Source organism: Rhopilema esculentum, chromosome 20, assembly GCF_057945365.1.
Source record: "Rhopilema esculentum isolate cy_ngs chromosome 20, ASM5794536v1, whole genome shotgun sequence".
Lineage (NCBI taxonomy): Eukaryota > Metazoa > Cnidaria > Scyphozoa > Rhizostomeae > Rhizostomatidae > Rhopilema > Rhopilema esculentum.
Genome location: NC_142834.1, coordinates 13,670,142 through 13,687,724, shown reverse-complemented (window position 1 = coordinate 13,687,724; position 17,583 = coordinate 13,670,142). Strand labels below are relative to the sequence as shown.

The window sequence follows — 17,583 nt, the reverse complement described above, 5'->3', positions numbered from 1 at the left end:
CACTGCATTGATGTGATAGATGGCGACTCCTATCTAAAGGGAATTGAACCATACATGTCTTGAGTTTTACGGTGGTAGTTTTCAATAAATTTCATTCCCTTGAGGAATACTTCATATGCGTCAGAAACCTTTCAAGCCCCATGTGAGTGTGCCTGCACCAGTTTAAATTCTCAAGAGACAAAATGCGTCTGTTAGGGTTGTGGTAATTTGTCATTATCATCAAAGTGCACCGCGAGGTATACCACATGTGCAGATAACAGCTCGCAATGACAAATAGATATTCTGAATCGTTAATGCGGGCAGACATTATCACATCCTACTATTTCAAATAGGAAACACTTCATGTTTGAGACAGAGCCCAGAAAAGTTGATAACCTTCCTCCAGACAAAAACATCCCAGAAGGTAAACCTTCCTCACAAAATAATAGAAAGTGGGCGTGGCTTGGGTGTGTCATAGGAGCTTCTATTGTTTTTCGTGGACCTTCCTCCGGTCAGTGGCCGTGCGACCGTAATGTTTTCCTGACTTTGATTTGAGAATATTGTATTAAAAATGTAATTTTGGTTAACTAGCAGCTGATTGCGGCATTGAAATAACTTTCATTGTTGCTGTCAACAGTGAAGTTGCTAGTAAACGCTAAATATCGCCTTTTGGTATGTGGCAATTCAATTTCTGGGTGACCAGGAAATAGATCATATGGAAAGCATTAAATTATTCAGGCAGATTCGTTTTTTATGTACGAAGAATGAGTACATGAAGGGGGGATTTTGCTCAGCTCGATGGGCATCCATATATATATATATATATATATATATATATATATATATATATATATATATATATATATATATGTAGAATTGTTGCCAATTGTGTAACAATGGATCGGCATTTTGATGAGTTTAACAATGGAAACATAGAAGCCGAATTCAAAGGCGGGAGACAATCGAAACAATGCAGGCATAGAATGCCAAAATCAAAGGATTTTCCCAATTTTCCCAAACGAACAATCGAGAATCGTGAGTTTCCCGATTAAGTGGTCAATTGAGGTTCGCTAATCGACACTTAGGTCTATAATCGTGCTATTAAATTGGGTTCGGCTGCTAGCCTGAGATCCCCTTTGTGGTCATCCTCTTAGATTCGACCAATCACCTTTAGTTTTGCTCGTGACGTTGGGCAGTTAAAATTGGTTCTGCACGTGCATGTTGAACGGTAGCCAGAATAGATCAGAAACTTCTCGTAATCGAGAATGGTGCTTTCATCCTGTCAAGCGTCAACGTAATTAGATGTATAATTTGCAATTTGCTATGTGGGATACAAAAGAAAGTGCGGGAATATGCGATTTCACGTTTCACGAGTTTCTGCAAGAATTAACTTTCATGCAAGGAACTCGGGACATTTAAAGAGTCTGAAGCAAGGGCGGGAAATTCGAATATACTGCAACTGTTACAAATCTGTTTAGTTTTTCCCAAGTTTTGCAAAGTCGGTGAAAGTTATTTGAAAGTTTCCAGGCTATGCAAAATTGTTGCAAAATGCTTGCAGGTAGTTTCCAGTTTTCTCTAGGGTTTATCCAAAATTCATTCCAAATTCTTCAGACCCCGTTGGATAAGGTAGTTTGGTGTAGGAAAAACATAGAAACAACGGGAATTTGTTAAAAGTCTGTCAGACTAACAGTTACGAGAATGATCAATTAATCATTTGGGGAACTGTGACTACATTTCTTAATCAAACGGTTCAATTGCCGAATTAAAGAAATCTTTGCACTCGCAACTAGGAAGTTTACGAAATTAAAAGTTTGGCTGCTCACAATTACGTACGAAAGATTCCCCTTCGTAATCAAGTAATTGCACTGCCGCGAGATCATTATGCTGGAACCGTTTTGTCAGCGCGGGTCGTTAGAGATCGTTAGGCACGCATCGATTTCTCCTTCTGCAAAGGTTGATAGTGGAATTCAAAGATCTCGGTTTTGTAAACTTACTGCGTCATAGCAGTTCCCGCCGTTTATCAAGAAACTGTAAATATGCGAAACGCATTTTGATAAAGCAACCGAATAAAAATAATTTTTCGTGTTATGCTATCAAGCAAAAAATGTCCTTCGTCATATCAAAAAAAAAAAATCCCAGTTAGGTCCCACTCACAGAGCCCCAATATATGAGTTGTGTAAAGTTGCTGCGTCATAGCTTGTGCCGCTGTTTTTTTAGGCATTCTCATAAAACATAAAGGTTCTTAGTTGTCTGGGAAACAGACTGGAAGCGCATCTAGAAAAGTTCAGACTTTTAATACATTTGGAATCTTCGTTGTCGTCATCATTGTCACCATCATTATAATCATCATCATCATAATCATCAATCATCAATCATCATCATCAATCATCATCATTATCATCATCATCATCAATCATCATCATCATCAGTTTTGTCCACATCGCCAATTCATAATATCGAAGTATCATTCCTCCACATTCTTCGTACATTGCAAAAGCCGTGCTATTTTTAAAAATAATGTTTGGTCAATCCACAGGGCTGGGACGACCCCAATGAGCCTGCCCCCTTATGTTGATTAATACACTGTGATAAGAATTCTACCATTATTTTCAATCAGATGAAATGATTTTATAGGATCCAGTGACAGTGGCATCGAACATTGCTTTGTAAATTGCAACTTTTTGCCACGTGTTAATGAAAACGAAGCTTTGTTAAACACTTTTGACTTAAAATTTATTTTTAAGTCGAGTAACCATTATCCAAGTTGGTTGTTTTATCAAAATGTATATCTTTGCCGGTTCATTTTAGTCCAGTTTCCATAATATTGAAATTCCACTTCATTCTAACAAATCTGAACAAATACATTAGTAACTGAAAAAAGTTTTCAATATTATCTTATTTCTGCTAAAAAATACAGGCCAGGCAATGGAATCACATTTACGATAGGGAGTTCCCTACCGAAAGGTGGCCTAGTTGATAAACGAATCTAGTAAATAAACCAATCGACACTGCAGTCGCCATTGTAGTTAATATTTTCTTCCACAAGTTAACACAAATCATTGCCTCTCCTTCGTAGTGATGTCGAGGATTTGACAGACAGCCTCAAATTCGAGCTGAAAATCAAAGGCCTATTTTGGGACAAATCACTCGGATTTACAACAGTTCCTCTATACCAAATCAGGCATTCTGCGAAGGTATGTGATTATAATTTTCCTGCCTTCCTTGCAGCTCTGTATTTTGCAACGGACTTTATGAGCTCATTGCAGAGGTTATTTGCTATGTCAATTATTCAACCAGCCAGGTCCTAGTGTCAATCACACGATATGACTTTCCCATGCTAAAAGAGGACTTCAACTGCCATTTCTTTGTTCGTTTTTACAGAAATTCCTTTTTTCAAGAACTTTTAAAGGATTTGGCAAATTTATCCCCGTTTTCGAAGACATCAATAATAAAAGTTCATTTGACAGTCGAATTATAATGATCTGTTTAGTGTTATAACTGACAATCTGTGCTTTGCGTTAACATCTCTGAAAAGTCACAAGACAATCAAAATCCATACTTTACTTTCTCACTTAAGCCTACCAATCTTTTGAGTCTGAAATAATTTGTTTTCTAAGAAATTCCCAGTTCTTTACAAATCATTACAGTGACAAAATGACTTTTAGGAAATACAGGATAATCAGTTCTACCTACTAAATAAATCGAAAGGATGTCTCTAATACCTTACTAAAGCCTATTAAATAGGCGATAGTAGGCAAATTTTAACTCCATTTTTGAACTTTAATGACCACTCCCTGTTTCATGATACTTTTATATAGAAGACTATGTCCTTTTTCTTGCCCTTGTATGATTCTTATACACCTCTTTCTGAACGCAGAACTCCGAAGGAGCATGGCTGGAATTATTTCAACAAACCCCATTCGGGTTACAAGCGACAAAGCACCGGTTGCTGGTCGATGCCCGATTCAGTTTACCGGACGGTAAGTCTTAATGGCAATAAAGTGCAAAGTCATCTGACCAGATTTGCAGTCAAATTTGATAGTTCTAACTGTAAAACCGGCTTGCCTCTTGTCCATGGTGGTAACGATGATGAGGCTGAAGGCAGCATGAAAAGGAAATGACCAATGTACTGGGTAGCTTTGCTTATCGAGCAGTGTCCTGGTCCTTCCTCTCTATGTGATGTGATCACACCTCGTGATTCCTACACCTGGAATTACAGAGAGAAAACGACTCTCCTCAATCTAAAATAACGGTCATATTTGTGACGGGCACCCCGGATCTTTGGATCTGTAGTCTGCGATCTTTGCTGCTGAGCCGTCCTTACACCTCGAAATAAGCCTATTACTACTTTGTGCTACTGTTTTCTACAACATGTTTTGCGATAACCCCGCCCCCCAGTTCTCTTCAAAGCAGCCCCCCACCGACTCTAAGGTTGTAGTAAAAGAGTAGATCAAGTTTTGGATTAGCCTTTTAAAAATTGAGATTGACAACTTCGTTCGACTTATAAAGAATGTGATTTCCATATTTATTGTCACATTATTGACGCTTGTCGGTGCGAATAGCTTAAAAATTACAGCTTTATTCTTCGCCATTAATTTTTTGCATGAGTAAGTGTTTTTCCAGCTGCGTTGTTCCTAAGGCAGCTAAATACCTGAATAAACATGTTGGTGTTTCGTGAAAGGATTATGTAGATCTGTGAGAGTGAAGCTAACAATTGGATAAAACCAGAAACAACGTTAAAGTTTACACTGTTCCGTGGTTGTAATATTATTTCAATAACTAGGGAGTTATAGGTTTAGAGCTGGGATCCTAAGTACAGTTGAAAGAAAATGATTTTACTTTCTAACAGAAAATAGTCAATTTCCTAAAGCTGATTTTCTAGGGTGATATATTTTTGGCTTTCTGCTCTCAGATACATTTCATGAAGTCGGGAATCGGGAGTTGACAAGTTTTTGTGAGCGGGAATCGGGAATCGATTAAACGGGGATTCGGGAATTGATAATCGGGAATTGGGCTAAAAACGTAGCGGTAATTCCGGTATCATTGGGTACCTATTGGGTATGCTCATGCTAATCAGTAAAGCCCTAAGAATGGAAAGGGTTTAGCCTCTCAGAAGAGTGGCTGTAAAGAGAGGCTAAAGAAAGAAACTAACAAGAGGCTAACAAGAGGCCAACGAGAGGCTAACAAGATATCATTTCTTAAGATATAAAGTATTGGTACATTGCTTTTTCAATTAAAAGGACACTAAAAACGGAAGCCTTTTTACTGCTACTTGGGGTTTTTTATGTTAGCTTTTCTGAAAAGAATGACTCATTTTCGGAGTTTATTCGAAATGTGACATGTGGAGAAATTGGTTTTATCTTGGTGTGACGCCACAACATCTAATGAATTCAGCATAATATCTTGTTTTCATTGGAATGTCTACTTTTGTCAAAGCTCTCTGTGGTTTTTAATTCATTCAATCGAAAACATTGCATTTCAGTTTCGGCTGTGAAAGCACCGGAGTATATAAAATTTGACTTTTTGCAAAGGCAACTTTTAAAACACATGCTTGTTTCAAATCGTAGTTCAACGTTTGTTTACGGAGTTCTGTTTGCAACAAAAGATGTTTACGCATTTTGATAGCATTCCTTTTTGCCTACTTTTCTATGTGGAATGGAAGGTTTGACTGTTAACACAGAAACATGTCGTTTTCATACTAGTTTAAGTTTCTGTCTACACAAGAACATCCATTAATGTGTTGCTTACTTATTTTGGTCCGCCTGTCTGTAACGGCAGATTTTTTCAGGGCAGATTAGTCTCAGTTTCGGGTACATTTTCATACGTTTTGAATGGCTCCCGCGAGCGTGTTTTCAAAAAGCGACTAATTTGACGGTACGCAGTTTCCCCTAGTTAAACGCAAGCTTCGAATTTATGTTTCATTCATGTCAAAGTAATTCGTGTAAGATATTATTTAGAAAATACCGAAATATGCTCTCTCAATGGAGGTTAGGCCCGTTGTGGCTCCTCTTTGAGTTTCACAACAGATTTCATCGAAGAATGATTGTTTTAAGGATGTAGACTCAGCTCTATTAGAATCTAGGCACAACTCCCGTATGTTTACAATTATTTACAAAATAGGTTGAAGAAAAGAACTATAGTAAGTAAGACTCAATGTTCGATAACATTGGTAGGTTTCTAGGCTTCAAAGAAAATCCAATTTTGTGGTCTCTATCTATAACGTCCATTGCTTACAATCAGGTGGGCTACTATCTAAATTATCTAACAATTCGAACGTTTGATGAAATGTTTGTAATCATGATTATTATTTCTCTCTTTGAAGGGCTTTCTGCAGAAGAGGAAGAACTTTTAGAAGAAAAGCTGCGTTACTGCTATTCGGTACTGGGTCAGGAGATCCAGTTGATCCAAAACCAGTGGAATCGAATCAAAATAGGCGATCTAGATTCACCAATTAGATGCTCCACTAGCGATGAAGGTATTTTTTTTCGGTTTGCTTCTCTTGAGTTTTTTTTCGATATAAGCAGACGGTATTTTTAGTGTTTCTTTCTAAACGATTCGTATAAAATTAGGCCCAGTAAGCAGTTTCCTGGTTTCGTTTTTTTAAGTTAAAATTTCTATCGTAAAAGACTATTCGTTATGTGTTCTCATACTGCGAGGAAAGCCTTTTCAATTAAAATGTCGACAATGGCACGCCCTCAGACCATTTATTTTTCAAAGTTAGGATAGAAAAAACACGTTTAATTTGTATGCCAGTTCAAGCAGTTTCGGTACTCTGATCTGAAAACTGATAGTGAATTATCTAAGCGATTTGACAAACAAATTTTAGAATTGTGAGCGAAAATCACCACAAATTTGAGTTAGAACACAATTTAATTCAATTTTCATGCCAAGTTTCCCAGCATTTGAGAGATACGGCTTTCAGTTTGTTTCAGTCAATAGATAGAAAGCAAATGTTTTGAAAGAAAGAAAAACTCGCAAAGTAGTTTTTTTGCTAAAGCGGATAAACTCATAAATAGTACTGCATCACTTTACTTTTAACCAAATAATGTATAATAAAATTGGAAGAAACCCTGTTATCAAAATCTTTGCATGATGTGCCTCTACACGATCAGTAACACAGTTTTGTCCGCGATTTGAGAAATAATACATTTTTGTCAATATCCTGCAATATCTGTCGTATAATTCATAATCTACTTTGTCTTCTATTGCACTAGTCAATGCTAACGTCTCGAAATGTTAAGGACATACGGCTCTCTCTGTTTGTCAATCTTGTATTCCGAGCCGCAGAGAGCCACGCCGGGCCCAGTGGCAGGCCAATGCTTAGGCCCCTTCTTTCCCAAGACAATAGACCTAAAACTCTTCTAATTTGAATATAAATTGCAAAAAGGGTTTACTTACTTTAATTAATATTCGTTAAGCATTGATAAACACTCCCCCCTTTGCCCCCTTTCAGTGGGCCTGATTGTATTAAACCTATTTGAAGACAGTCATCACGAGTCTCCCCACTGCAAATATTGTTAATATAGTGTTGTTTATATAAGATATGAGCAGTTCACCGAAATTGAAACTGTTGCCTGATGCTCGCATTAAGCGTTAAGGCTGAAACTCGGAGTAGCAACTTCGAACTGCAAAGTTCTGTTCACCAAAAGCGTGTACAGCTCTGCCTACGCGGCATCGAGCTCTTCATGGCAGACCAATAAACAATAATTTTCGTTAAATAAAAAAAGATATATTTAAAGGAAGCACTCTCCAGGAATATGTTCACGTCTGTTTGATGTTTTGGGATATTAATCCTTCATTAGGTATCAGTTTAAAGGAATAAGGAAAATTCTATTTCAAGAAATTAGTTTCGGAACCTCGTTTTTAGCTGGTGACTCAAAGACAACTTGATGATGCAAATTCAATAGGGCTTTTTCATTTGCACGAAGTTCTCAAAGCAAACCGCTGATATTTATATTTAATTTGTTGATCATGCAGGTGTTTCAAATAAACTTTCTTAAAAGTGGGTAGAATGTTTTTTGTTTTAATTAAATCTCCATGCAAGGTGTTCATTGCGTTCGCATTCAGTTGACTGCTATGACATCATGAGATGTGACATCTACTGGTTTCGGTTGATGATATCATATCTACGTCTTATATAAAAACTATTTAGTCAATAGACTTAAGTTCTTTCAATCCTCGATATTGTCTTGCGAGCAAATTTAAATTATTTTGTAGCAAATATGAAACCCCGCAAATAAATTAAATTATTTTGTTGTGGAAGTATGAATTAATGACCTAATCATTATTTGACCGAAAAAGGACACTTTAGTAACTGTTATTAAAAGTCACTAGTAATAAAAGGGACTGTAATATATATTTTTGACAGTCCGATAAACAGTAATATTCATTAGTTTTGAAAATAAGTTTATTTCTAGCCTTGAGAATCATTAACTTTCTAAGAGAACTGGATAAAAAAAACAAAACTCGCAGAATAAAACAAAGGTATAAAACAAATGATATTTTACAATGCAATTTTACGTGGGTTTTAAACTTTAATAGTGGGTTTTTTCAATTTGGTTATGAATTGATAGATTTTTTAGTTATATTTGAAATGTATATCTTGTCGATCATACTGCAAAATACTTCTTTTTACGGTTATTACAGTTTGTGCCTTGGCCTACGAGTTTCGTCAACAAAACTTTTGATCTGTGTGGTTGACAATACGTTTTCAGCTTGCAGTGGCTTTTTGAAGGGTTCTTGGAATGAAAACATCTTCTTGGAATGATTACATCAATTTTGATTAGTGTGAGAATCCGCGATTGCATGTATTTGGAGATTTTGATTTTTGCAAAGCTTTGTTGATTGGTGTCTGCCATTTCGAGTCTATCTTAGGGGTAACTGCAGTTTCTGGTGTCTTTTGGGTTCTCTAAATGGGTGATTGTGCTGTGAATGATTTTTTCGATGGGTGGCGAGTTTCGGATCGTCATGTGGTCCTTTATGTTAAAGATACCTATCTTCTTTAGAGATTCTGTTATTTTATCAAATAGATGCTCTGTTGGTGGGGGTTTATGCAGTTTCTGATTCCCTTGGGACATATTTTGTCTTTAGATTCTTTAAACTTAGGGTGTCAGCAATTTTCGATCTATCTGTAAGACAATTGAATAAATATTTGTATCTGCAGTATATGATCCTACTTTTGGTTTCTGTACTCGTGACAATGGTGTTGTCGACTGTGTTTAGTGGATTATTCAGCATCTGATCTTGACTGCTATCTGCAACTTGTTGTCTTTAATTTGCTTTGTAGATGGGGTTATCTGCAGATGTTGGCATTTAGAGGTTCTCCAAATGGGGTGATTGTAATATCAAGTTGCTTTCTCGATTTGGCTTTCAGCTGCTTCTGGTCTTTATTCGCCTTTGATTTTTATTGTTGACTTCATTCAATGTCGTAGCTGCAGTTTCTGGTCTTTTAAGGTGCATTTTGATAGTTGACTTTGTTCGATGGGGTAAATGCAAATTCTGAACTTTAAGACGCTTTCTTGATGGCTGCACATGTCTTTGGTGTTATTCGACATCATTCTATGGGGCTTAGGCAGTTTCTGATCTTTAAGGCGCTTTTCGATGGTTGACCCAATCGATGGGGTAGCTGCACTTGTCTTTGATGTTTACCCACGTATATTGATGGGGTATCTGCAATTTCTAGACTTTAAGGTGCTTTTCGATGGTTGACCCATTCGATTGGGTAGCTGCTCGTGTTTTTTATGTTTATCCACGTATATTGATGGGGTAGCTGCAATTTCTGGACTTTTAAGGTGCTTTCTTGATGGTTGACCCATTCGATGGGGGGTAGCTGCACTTGACTTTGATGTTTATCCACGTATATTGAAAGGGTAGCTGTAATTTCTGGACTTTTAAGGTGCTTTTCGATGTTTGACTTCATATGATGGGGTAGCTGCAATGGACTTTAATGTTTATCCACGTATATTGATAGGGTAGCTGCAATTTCTGGACTTTTAAGGTGCTTTTCGATGGTTGACTTCATTTGATAGGGTAGCTACAATGGACTTTGATGTTTATCCACGTATATTGATGGGGTAGCTGTAATTTCTGGTCTTTTAAGGTGCTTTTCGATGGTTGACTTCATTCGATGGGGTAGCTGCAATGGACTTTAATGTTTATCCACGTATATTGATAGGGTAGCTGTAATTTCTGGACTTTTAAGGTGCTTTTCGATGGTTGACTTCATTTGATAGGGTAGCTACAATGGACTTTGATGTTTATCCACGTATATTGATGGGGTAGCTGTAATTTCTGGTCTTTTAAGGTGCTTTTCGATGGTTGACTTCATTTGATAGGGTAGCTACAATGGACTTTGATGTTTATCCACGTATATTGATGGGGTAGCTGTAATTTCTGGTCTTTTAAGGTGCTTTTCGATGGTTGACTTCATTCGATGGGGTAGCTGCAATGGACTTTAATGTTTATCCACGTATATTGATAGGGTAGCTGTAATTTCTGGTCTTTTAAGGTGCTTTTCGATGGTTGACTTCATTCGATGGGGTAGCTGCAATGGACTTTAATGTTTATCCACGTATATTGATGGGGTAGCTGTAATTTCTGGTCTTTTAAGGTGCTTTTCGATGGTTGACTTCATTCGATGGGGTAGCTGCAATGGACTTTAATGTTTATCCACGTATATTGATAGGGTAGCTGTAATTTCTGGTCTTTTAAGGTGCTTTTCGATGGTTGACTTCATTCGATGGGGTAGCTGCAATGGACTTTGATTTTTATCCACGTATATTGATAGGGTAGCTGCAATTTCTGGTCTTTTAAGGTGCTTTTCGATGGTTGACTTCATTCGATGGGGTAGCTGCAATGGACTTTAATTTTTATCCACGTATATTGATAGGGTAGCTGCAATTTCTGGACTTTTAAGGTGCTTTTCGATGGTTGACTTCATTTGATAGGGTAGCTACAATGGACTTTAATGTTTATCCACGTATATTGATGGGGTAGCTGTAATTTCTGGTCTTTTAAGGTGCTTTTCGATGGTTGACTTCATTCGATGGGGTAGCTGCAATGGACTTTGATTTTTATCCACGTATATTGATAGGGTAGCTGCAATTTCTGGACTTTTAAGGTGCTTTTCGATGGTTGACTTCATTTGATAGGGTAGCTACAATGGACTTTGATGTTTATCCACGTATATTGATGGGGTAGCTGTAATTTCTGGTCTTTTAAGGTGCTTTTCGATGGTTGACTTCATTTGATAGGGTAGCTACAATGGACTTTAATGTTTATCCACGTATATTGATAGGGTAGCTGCAATTTCTGGACTTTTAAGGTGCTTTTCGATGGTTGACTTCATTTGATAGGGTAGCTACAATGGACTTTGATGTTTATCCACGTATATTGATGGGGTAGCTGTAATTTCTGGTCTTTTAAGGTGCTTTTCGATGGTTGACTTCATTTGATAGGGTAGCTACAATGGACTTTGATGTTTATCCACGTATATTGATGGGGTAGCTGTAATTTCTGGACTTTTAAGGTGCTTTTCGATGGTTGACTTCATTTGATAGGGTAGCTACAATGGACTTTGATTTTTATCCACGTATATTGATAGGGTAGCTGTAATTTCTGGTCTTTTAAGGTGCTTTTCGATGGTTGACTTCATTTGATAGGGTAGCTACAATGGACTTTGATGTTTATCCACGTATATTGATGGGGTAGCTGTAATTTCTGGTCTTTTAAGGTGCTTTTCGATGGTTGACTTCATTTGATAGGGTAGCTGCAATGGACTTTAATGTTTATCCACGTATATTGATGGGGTAGCTGTAATTTCTGGACTTTTAAGGTGCTTTTCGATGGTTGACTTCATTTGATAGGGGAGCTACAATGGACTTTGATGTTTATCCACGTATATTGATGGGGTAGCTGTAATTTCTGGTCTTTTAAGGTGCTTTTCGATGGTTGACTTCATTCGATGGGGTAGCTGCAATGGACTTTAATGTTTATCCACGTATATTGATAGGGTAGCTGCAATTTCTGGACTTTTAAGGTGCTTTTCGATGGTTGACTTCATTTGATAGGGTAGCTACAATGGACTTTGATGTTTATCCACGTATATTGATGGGGTAGCTGTAATTTCTGGACTTTAAGGTGCTTTTCGATGGTTGACTTCATTTGATAGGGTAGCTACAATGGACTTTGATGTTTATCCACGTATATTGATGGGGTAGCTGCAATTTCTGGACTTTTAAGGTGCTTTTCGATGGTTGACTTCATTTGATAGGGTAGCTACAATGGACTTTGATGTTTATCCACGTATATTGATGGGGTAGCTGTAATTTCTGGTCTTTTAAGGTGCTTTTCGATGGTTGACTTCATTCGATGGGGGTAGCTGCACTTGACCTTGATGTCTATCGACTTTTTTGATGGGGTAAATACAGTTCTGAACTTTGAGACGTTTTCTGAATGGTCGACCCCATTCGGTAGGGTAAATTCAGTCCCTAATTTTCAAGATGCTCTCTTGGTGTTGTTTTGGGCAGCTTCTGGTCTATAAATTCCTTTGATGCGGGACAGCAGCTTTTGTTCTTCTTCCGTTTCTTTGGCAGTTTTGTCTGCAGATTTCGATCGATTAGGCTCGTTGTGTTTTGATAATGGTTTTGGCCAATGTCCGAGTGGTTACATATTTATTCCTGGAAGATCATTTCATTGTTTTGTATCACGTTTTAGAAATACAAAGTTGGAAACCAAACTGTTGTGCGTTGTAGCTTATAGTCCTTCTCCAGGCAACTTTGACATCAATATTAGTTGATTTTTAAAAACGTCACCAGTTTCCGTATGTAAGTTATCGCTTTTTAGCTGTACTTTCAGCTACACGTTGTACTTTTCCTGTACAACATTATTGAAATGCAGATTTAATCATTCCTCGATTTTTTGTCGACAACTTTCAAAAAATTCTGTAAATATCTCTCGTTCCTTTCTGTGAACTGTTGATTTCTGCTATTAACCGACGCGCGCCGATGTTTTGAGTCAATATTTGTTAGTAATAGGGCAATAACTTTCCCTCTTTGTTGCAACTCGTTGATATCTGCTATTAACCGACGCACGTCGATATTTTGAGTCAATATTTGTTAGTAATAGGGCAATACCTTTCACTCTTTGTTGCAAATTGTTGATATCTGCTATCAACCGAAGCACGTTGATATTTTGAGTCAATATTTGTTAGTAATTGGGCAATATCACTTCTTCCATGTTACAAGTTGTTGATATCTGCTATTAACCGACGCACACCGATTTTTTGAGTCAATATTTGGTAGTATCTGCTATTTAACGACGCACGTCGATATTTTGAGTCATTATTTGTTATTAATTGGGCAATATCTCTTCTTCCATGTTACAAGTTGTTGATATCTGCTATTAACCGACGCACACCGATTTTTTGAGTCAATATTTGGTAGTATCTGCTATTTAACGACGCACGTCGATATTTTGAGTCAATATTTGTTAGTAATTGGGCAATATCTCTTCTTCCATGTTACAAATTGTTGATATCTGCTATTAACTGATGCAAAGACGCGATCTTGCTTTGGATTTGTCGCAGTATCCAATATTCGCATCGGCAAGTCTAGACGCTCGAATTCCTGCCAAGGGTACATTTCGCCAGATGAAGTTCCCCAGATGAATAAAAACCTTCCAATCTCCAGCTTGAGATCCGTTTATTTCTATGTATGGAAGATTTCCTTTCATCTGGTTGCCTTCTTGCTTGTTTGGCGATGTCCGCCAGGCACTCCGTAGGCCGCGTCTGCAGAATATGTAATCCACCGATGTGCAAATCTTTTTCATTAATCTCGAACATTAATCTTCTGTTATTTGACGTCAGAATTGCTGCTTCGACCAATAACGTCACATTATTAGGATTAGATTAACGCGCGTGCTTTCTTTGTTGATGTATCACATGTCATACCGCTGAAGTGCTATCATAGTGTTTACCTGAAAAATTCTGCGTTATTTAAAACCCCGTTATTTTCATGTCCGCGTTAATTTCTCATCTGTTATTAGATGTTTAGCATGAAATAAACGTCCATTTGTTATAATCCAACTTTAACTTTAATTTTTCATGTAACTTTTCAAAACTACTGAAAATTGCCAGATTTTGCGACTATACCCGAAATATATTATTATATCTGAAAAACGAGAATAATAGAAAGCCTCCAAAACGGAATGTCAGGAAGGTGTTCCTTTCAAACTTCTATTTAAGATACAACATCTTTTCCTAGTTTTAAATAAGGCACAAGAGACACAAAAATAGTTTTTAAAACATTTGAATATCCTCATTGTCAACTGTTTCCACAAGAAATACAACATCTTCGTCATTTTTTCATCTTCCGTTATTTCTAGTATTTTTCGGTTCCTCGACAGATTTACGATCAAGGGATACAAGATCGGAACCCGTTGACTTTCGTCACTTAGGTTGACAATTTTTCACCTCGTCCGAATGAAGCCTTTATTAAATGTCATTCTGTTCAGGGTTATATTAAAACTTAAGGCTCCCTTTATAACTTTGTATTGATGACAAGATAACTTTGCAGTGATATAACAAGAAAACTTTTTATTGATGAAACCAAATAAAAAATACTAGTATTTTGCATATATTAGAAATCGAGAAACAACTAAATTTCTTTGTTTTCAGAATATGGCTCCTCCACAATGTCACCACCATCCTCCGTAGCACGCACGCTGGTCAAAGAAGAAACCATGGTTGCAAAAACGGAGGATATGGTTGCGCAAGATGTTCCAGACGGTAAAATAATTGATCCGGACTCAGCATCGGAGCACAGTGAGAAAGATCGGACCCTCTCTCGTTCATCCTACGAAGAAGAAAGGAACGATCTACCAGAGGCGGACCAAACCTCTGTACAGGCACGGAATAACTGGATCAAGGCAGTACGAACGATCAAGGAGGACCAGAAAATAAGACAAGGGGAGGGACTGGAACCGGCGCATGAAAAAGAAAGACAAAAGTTCAAGGAAATTTTAGAGATACACGACCAAGAAGAGAGTGAGTATATGAACAAGGAAGAAACTCACTCATCGCATGAGGTAATTTTCTAGGATTTTTTTAAGTTCAGCATTTTGCGTCGATCTAAAGGTACAAGTGTATGGTGCTGATTACTTCGAGCCACAAAACGGTTTTGCCAAGGGACTTGAGGAAGAAGATCCCTTTTTGGCTCATCAACCAAGCAAATTTGTTTTGAAGACTTAATTTTTTTTTACATTAGGACACTCCTCTCACTTTTTGGCCAACAGTTTATTCCCCTCTAAGAAATAAAGGGCGCAAACCATTACAAAATACCGACTAAAATAGTTCCAATTGTGCCCCAACACACAATGCGCCGTGTTTGGGATAGATTTTCTAACAAGGCTCTCTTTTTATGATGTTTTTTTGGATTTTATCTTCAAACTTCAAATCAGCAAAGGATCCAGTTATATTTAGAGTAAGGGGACTTTTTGAGAATGCTCTGGTAAGATAGCCGCGGTATCCGGCTTTTCTTTTTCATCAGTTTATAATTGTACCACTCGTTATCAGAGTATTTGCTTTCTTTTACTGATTGAATGTTCACTCAGCAATGATGGCTTGATAAAATAAAACTTCTAAGTATGCGCACAACGTTTTATGGAAAATCCTAATGTTGGTTTCAATAGCACTCTCTAGTAATTTTTTTTACAAAATTAACGTAAATTCTATCCAAAGCCCCCTGGGGGGGGGCTATTTCCCAAGGTATCATGGAGGGGAGCTAAATAGAGGGGAGCTAAATAGAGGGGAGCTAAATAGAGGGGAGCTTAATAGAAGGCGACTTTATAATGAAGGGTGGCTTAATTTGAATGTATACTGCTTGCAGTTTATGCTGTTTGTTGCCGGGTATTTGGAAGACGGAGTTGTTGTCCCTGGACTCTTTGAAGCGGTTCAAATGAAAAGGCATTGAAAGATATTTTAAAGAACAAACCATAATTGAAAGATATTTTCAAAAAACACGAAGCCCAATGGCAATGCGACGAAGGTCACTAATAAGGAAGCATACTTTGAAATGGGAAGCTAAATAGAGAAGTGGGGCTTATTACAGAATCGCATGTATTTATCTAAGCGTCCTTGTTCGGAGAAATGATTTTTGTCAAAATATTTGTGCATAAAGTTTAAAAAACCTTATTATTTAAAAAAACGTCTTATTATCAAAGCTATTAAATAAATTTATTTTTCAGGAAGGCACAAAGTCTGTCTCGCGCTCTTCCTCTCTTGCTCCATATGATGCAGGCGAAGAAATAGACAGCGTGTCTCCCCTTGAAGACACCCCAAGACTTAGGCGTAAAGGCGGCTTTAAGCTTTCCCCGTCTTCAACTCGCAGGAAAACTTGGCAGAAGAGAAGGGAATCGTAAGTCATTTTGCGTATCACTCAATTATTCAATAATTCAAGAGCAGAAGTAAGAGTTTGAGGTAAAACTATGTTAGAACGATGATAATGTTCTGCCAAAAATGGTCTCGTGCCATTATACTCGCCTATTTTGCACAAATCTCGGGAAATACGAGCCTTTGTATAATAAAAGCCCAAACCCAGTAAACCCTAACTGTGTCATAGCCCAATTCCTCTGACCATGTCGAGCAAAAGTTTCAAGCTAAGTTCGACAATCTGAAGACTCAGGGACGTCGCTACGGAGGAGGGGAAATGTGGGAGGTGTTAAACCCAACCCCCATGTTGGTAAAAACGGTCATTGCAAAAATGAGGAGTTTTAATCTATCTAGGGGTGCTTCGTTCACCAACAAATCGGAGAACCCCCCCCCCCCCTCTTTCTCCGAACAGCTAGCGATGGCCCTGTATAGACCGCTTTCATTTCGGGTTTCCTGTTTGGCTGTCGTATCATTGACGATTTCAAAATGGCGCTAAGGCTTCAACAAGAGTCCACAAAAAACCTTTTTTTTAGTTTTAAGTCTTTTACATGTTGCTAGAGAACATGCTGTCAACAAGCCCATGTCAAAAGTAGAAATCCTTTTTGTTTGGTTCAATAGAATTCTGCTCGTTTTTGTCACTTGCTATTTGTCACAAATGTTTTATTGAAGCAACATGTGTGTCTATTGTTGTGTGGCCCCCACTCCTTGTAATACCCACCTGTATGCATGCTCGCCTTGTGCACTTGGCCGCAGAGCAAAGTAAATTCGAACGATGCTTTCGTAAATTTTTCACGTGGGATTTTGTCCGGACCGATGATTTCTTTTTTCTAAAAATATTCTGTTATTATCATAAAGCATAGCATCTGAATTGGTTTTAAATGTAGTTTTTGTATTTTATTATAGGAAGTCATTTTTTGAAGGAATCGACTCAACGTCTCGGATTGAAGCTTCACCACGAAGAAACTCGATATTTGGGGTGAGTTTCTTTCTGTTGGTGGAAGAAAGTAGAGCAAGTATTCACTAATTTTGTTATGGATGCGTAAAATTTGCTTGCAGTTTTTCAATGACGATTGAAATATTTCATAGTAATCCAAACATTATTAGTAGAAGTGCCCTGACAAACGCATTCAGCGTGAAACAGGGAAAAGAAACTTAAAGCTTCCCAGTTCTCCAGAACA

The 17,583-nt window shown here is 37.6% G+C and overlaps 1 protein-coding gene across 2 annotated transcripts in view; it reads left to right on the top strand.

Annotated features, from left to right (window-relative positions):
* The window catches only part of LOC135687559 (protein unc-13 homolog B), a 63,066-nt gene that overhangs the window by 6,035 nt on the left and 39,448 nt on the right, over window positions 1–17,583 (top strand). The window contains exons 4-9 of one of the 2 annotated variants that reach the window (XM_065204150.2): window positions 3,056–3,173; window positions 3,857–3,959; window positions 6,302–6,454; window positions 14,654–15,063; window positions 16,222–16,391; window positions 17,309–17,414. In XM_065204150.2, the coding sequence (XP_065060222.2) occupies window positions 3,056–3,173; window positions 3,857–3,959; window positions 6,302–6,454; window positions 14,654–15,063; window positions 16,222–16,391; window positions 17,309–17,414 (1,060 nt within the window). The remainder of the gene's footprint in view (window positions 1–3,055; window positions 3,174–3,856; window positions 3,960–6,301; window positions 6,455–14,653; window positions 15,064–16,221; window positions 16,392–17,308; window positions 17,415–17,583) is intronic. The other variant, XM_065204151.2, reaches the window with a different exon arrangement.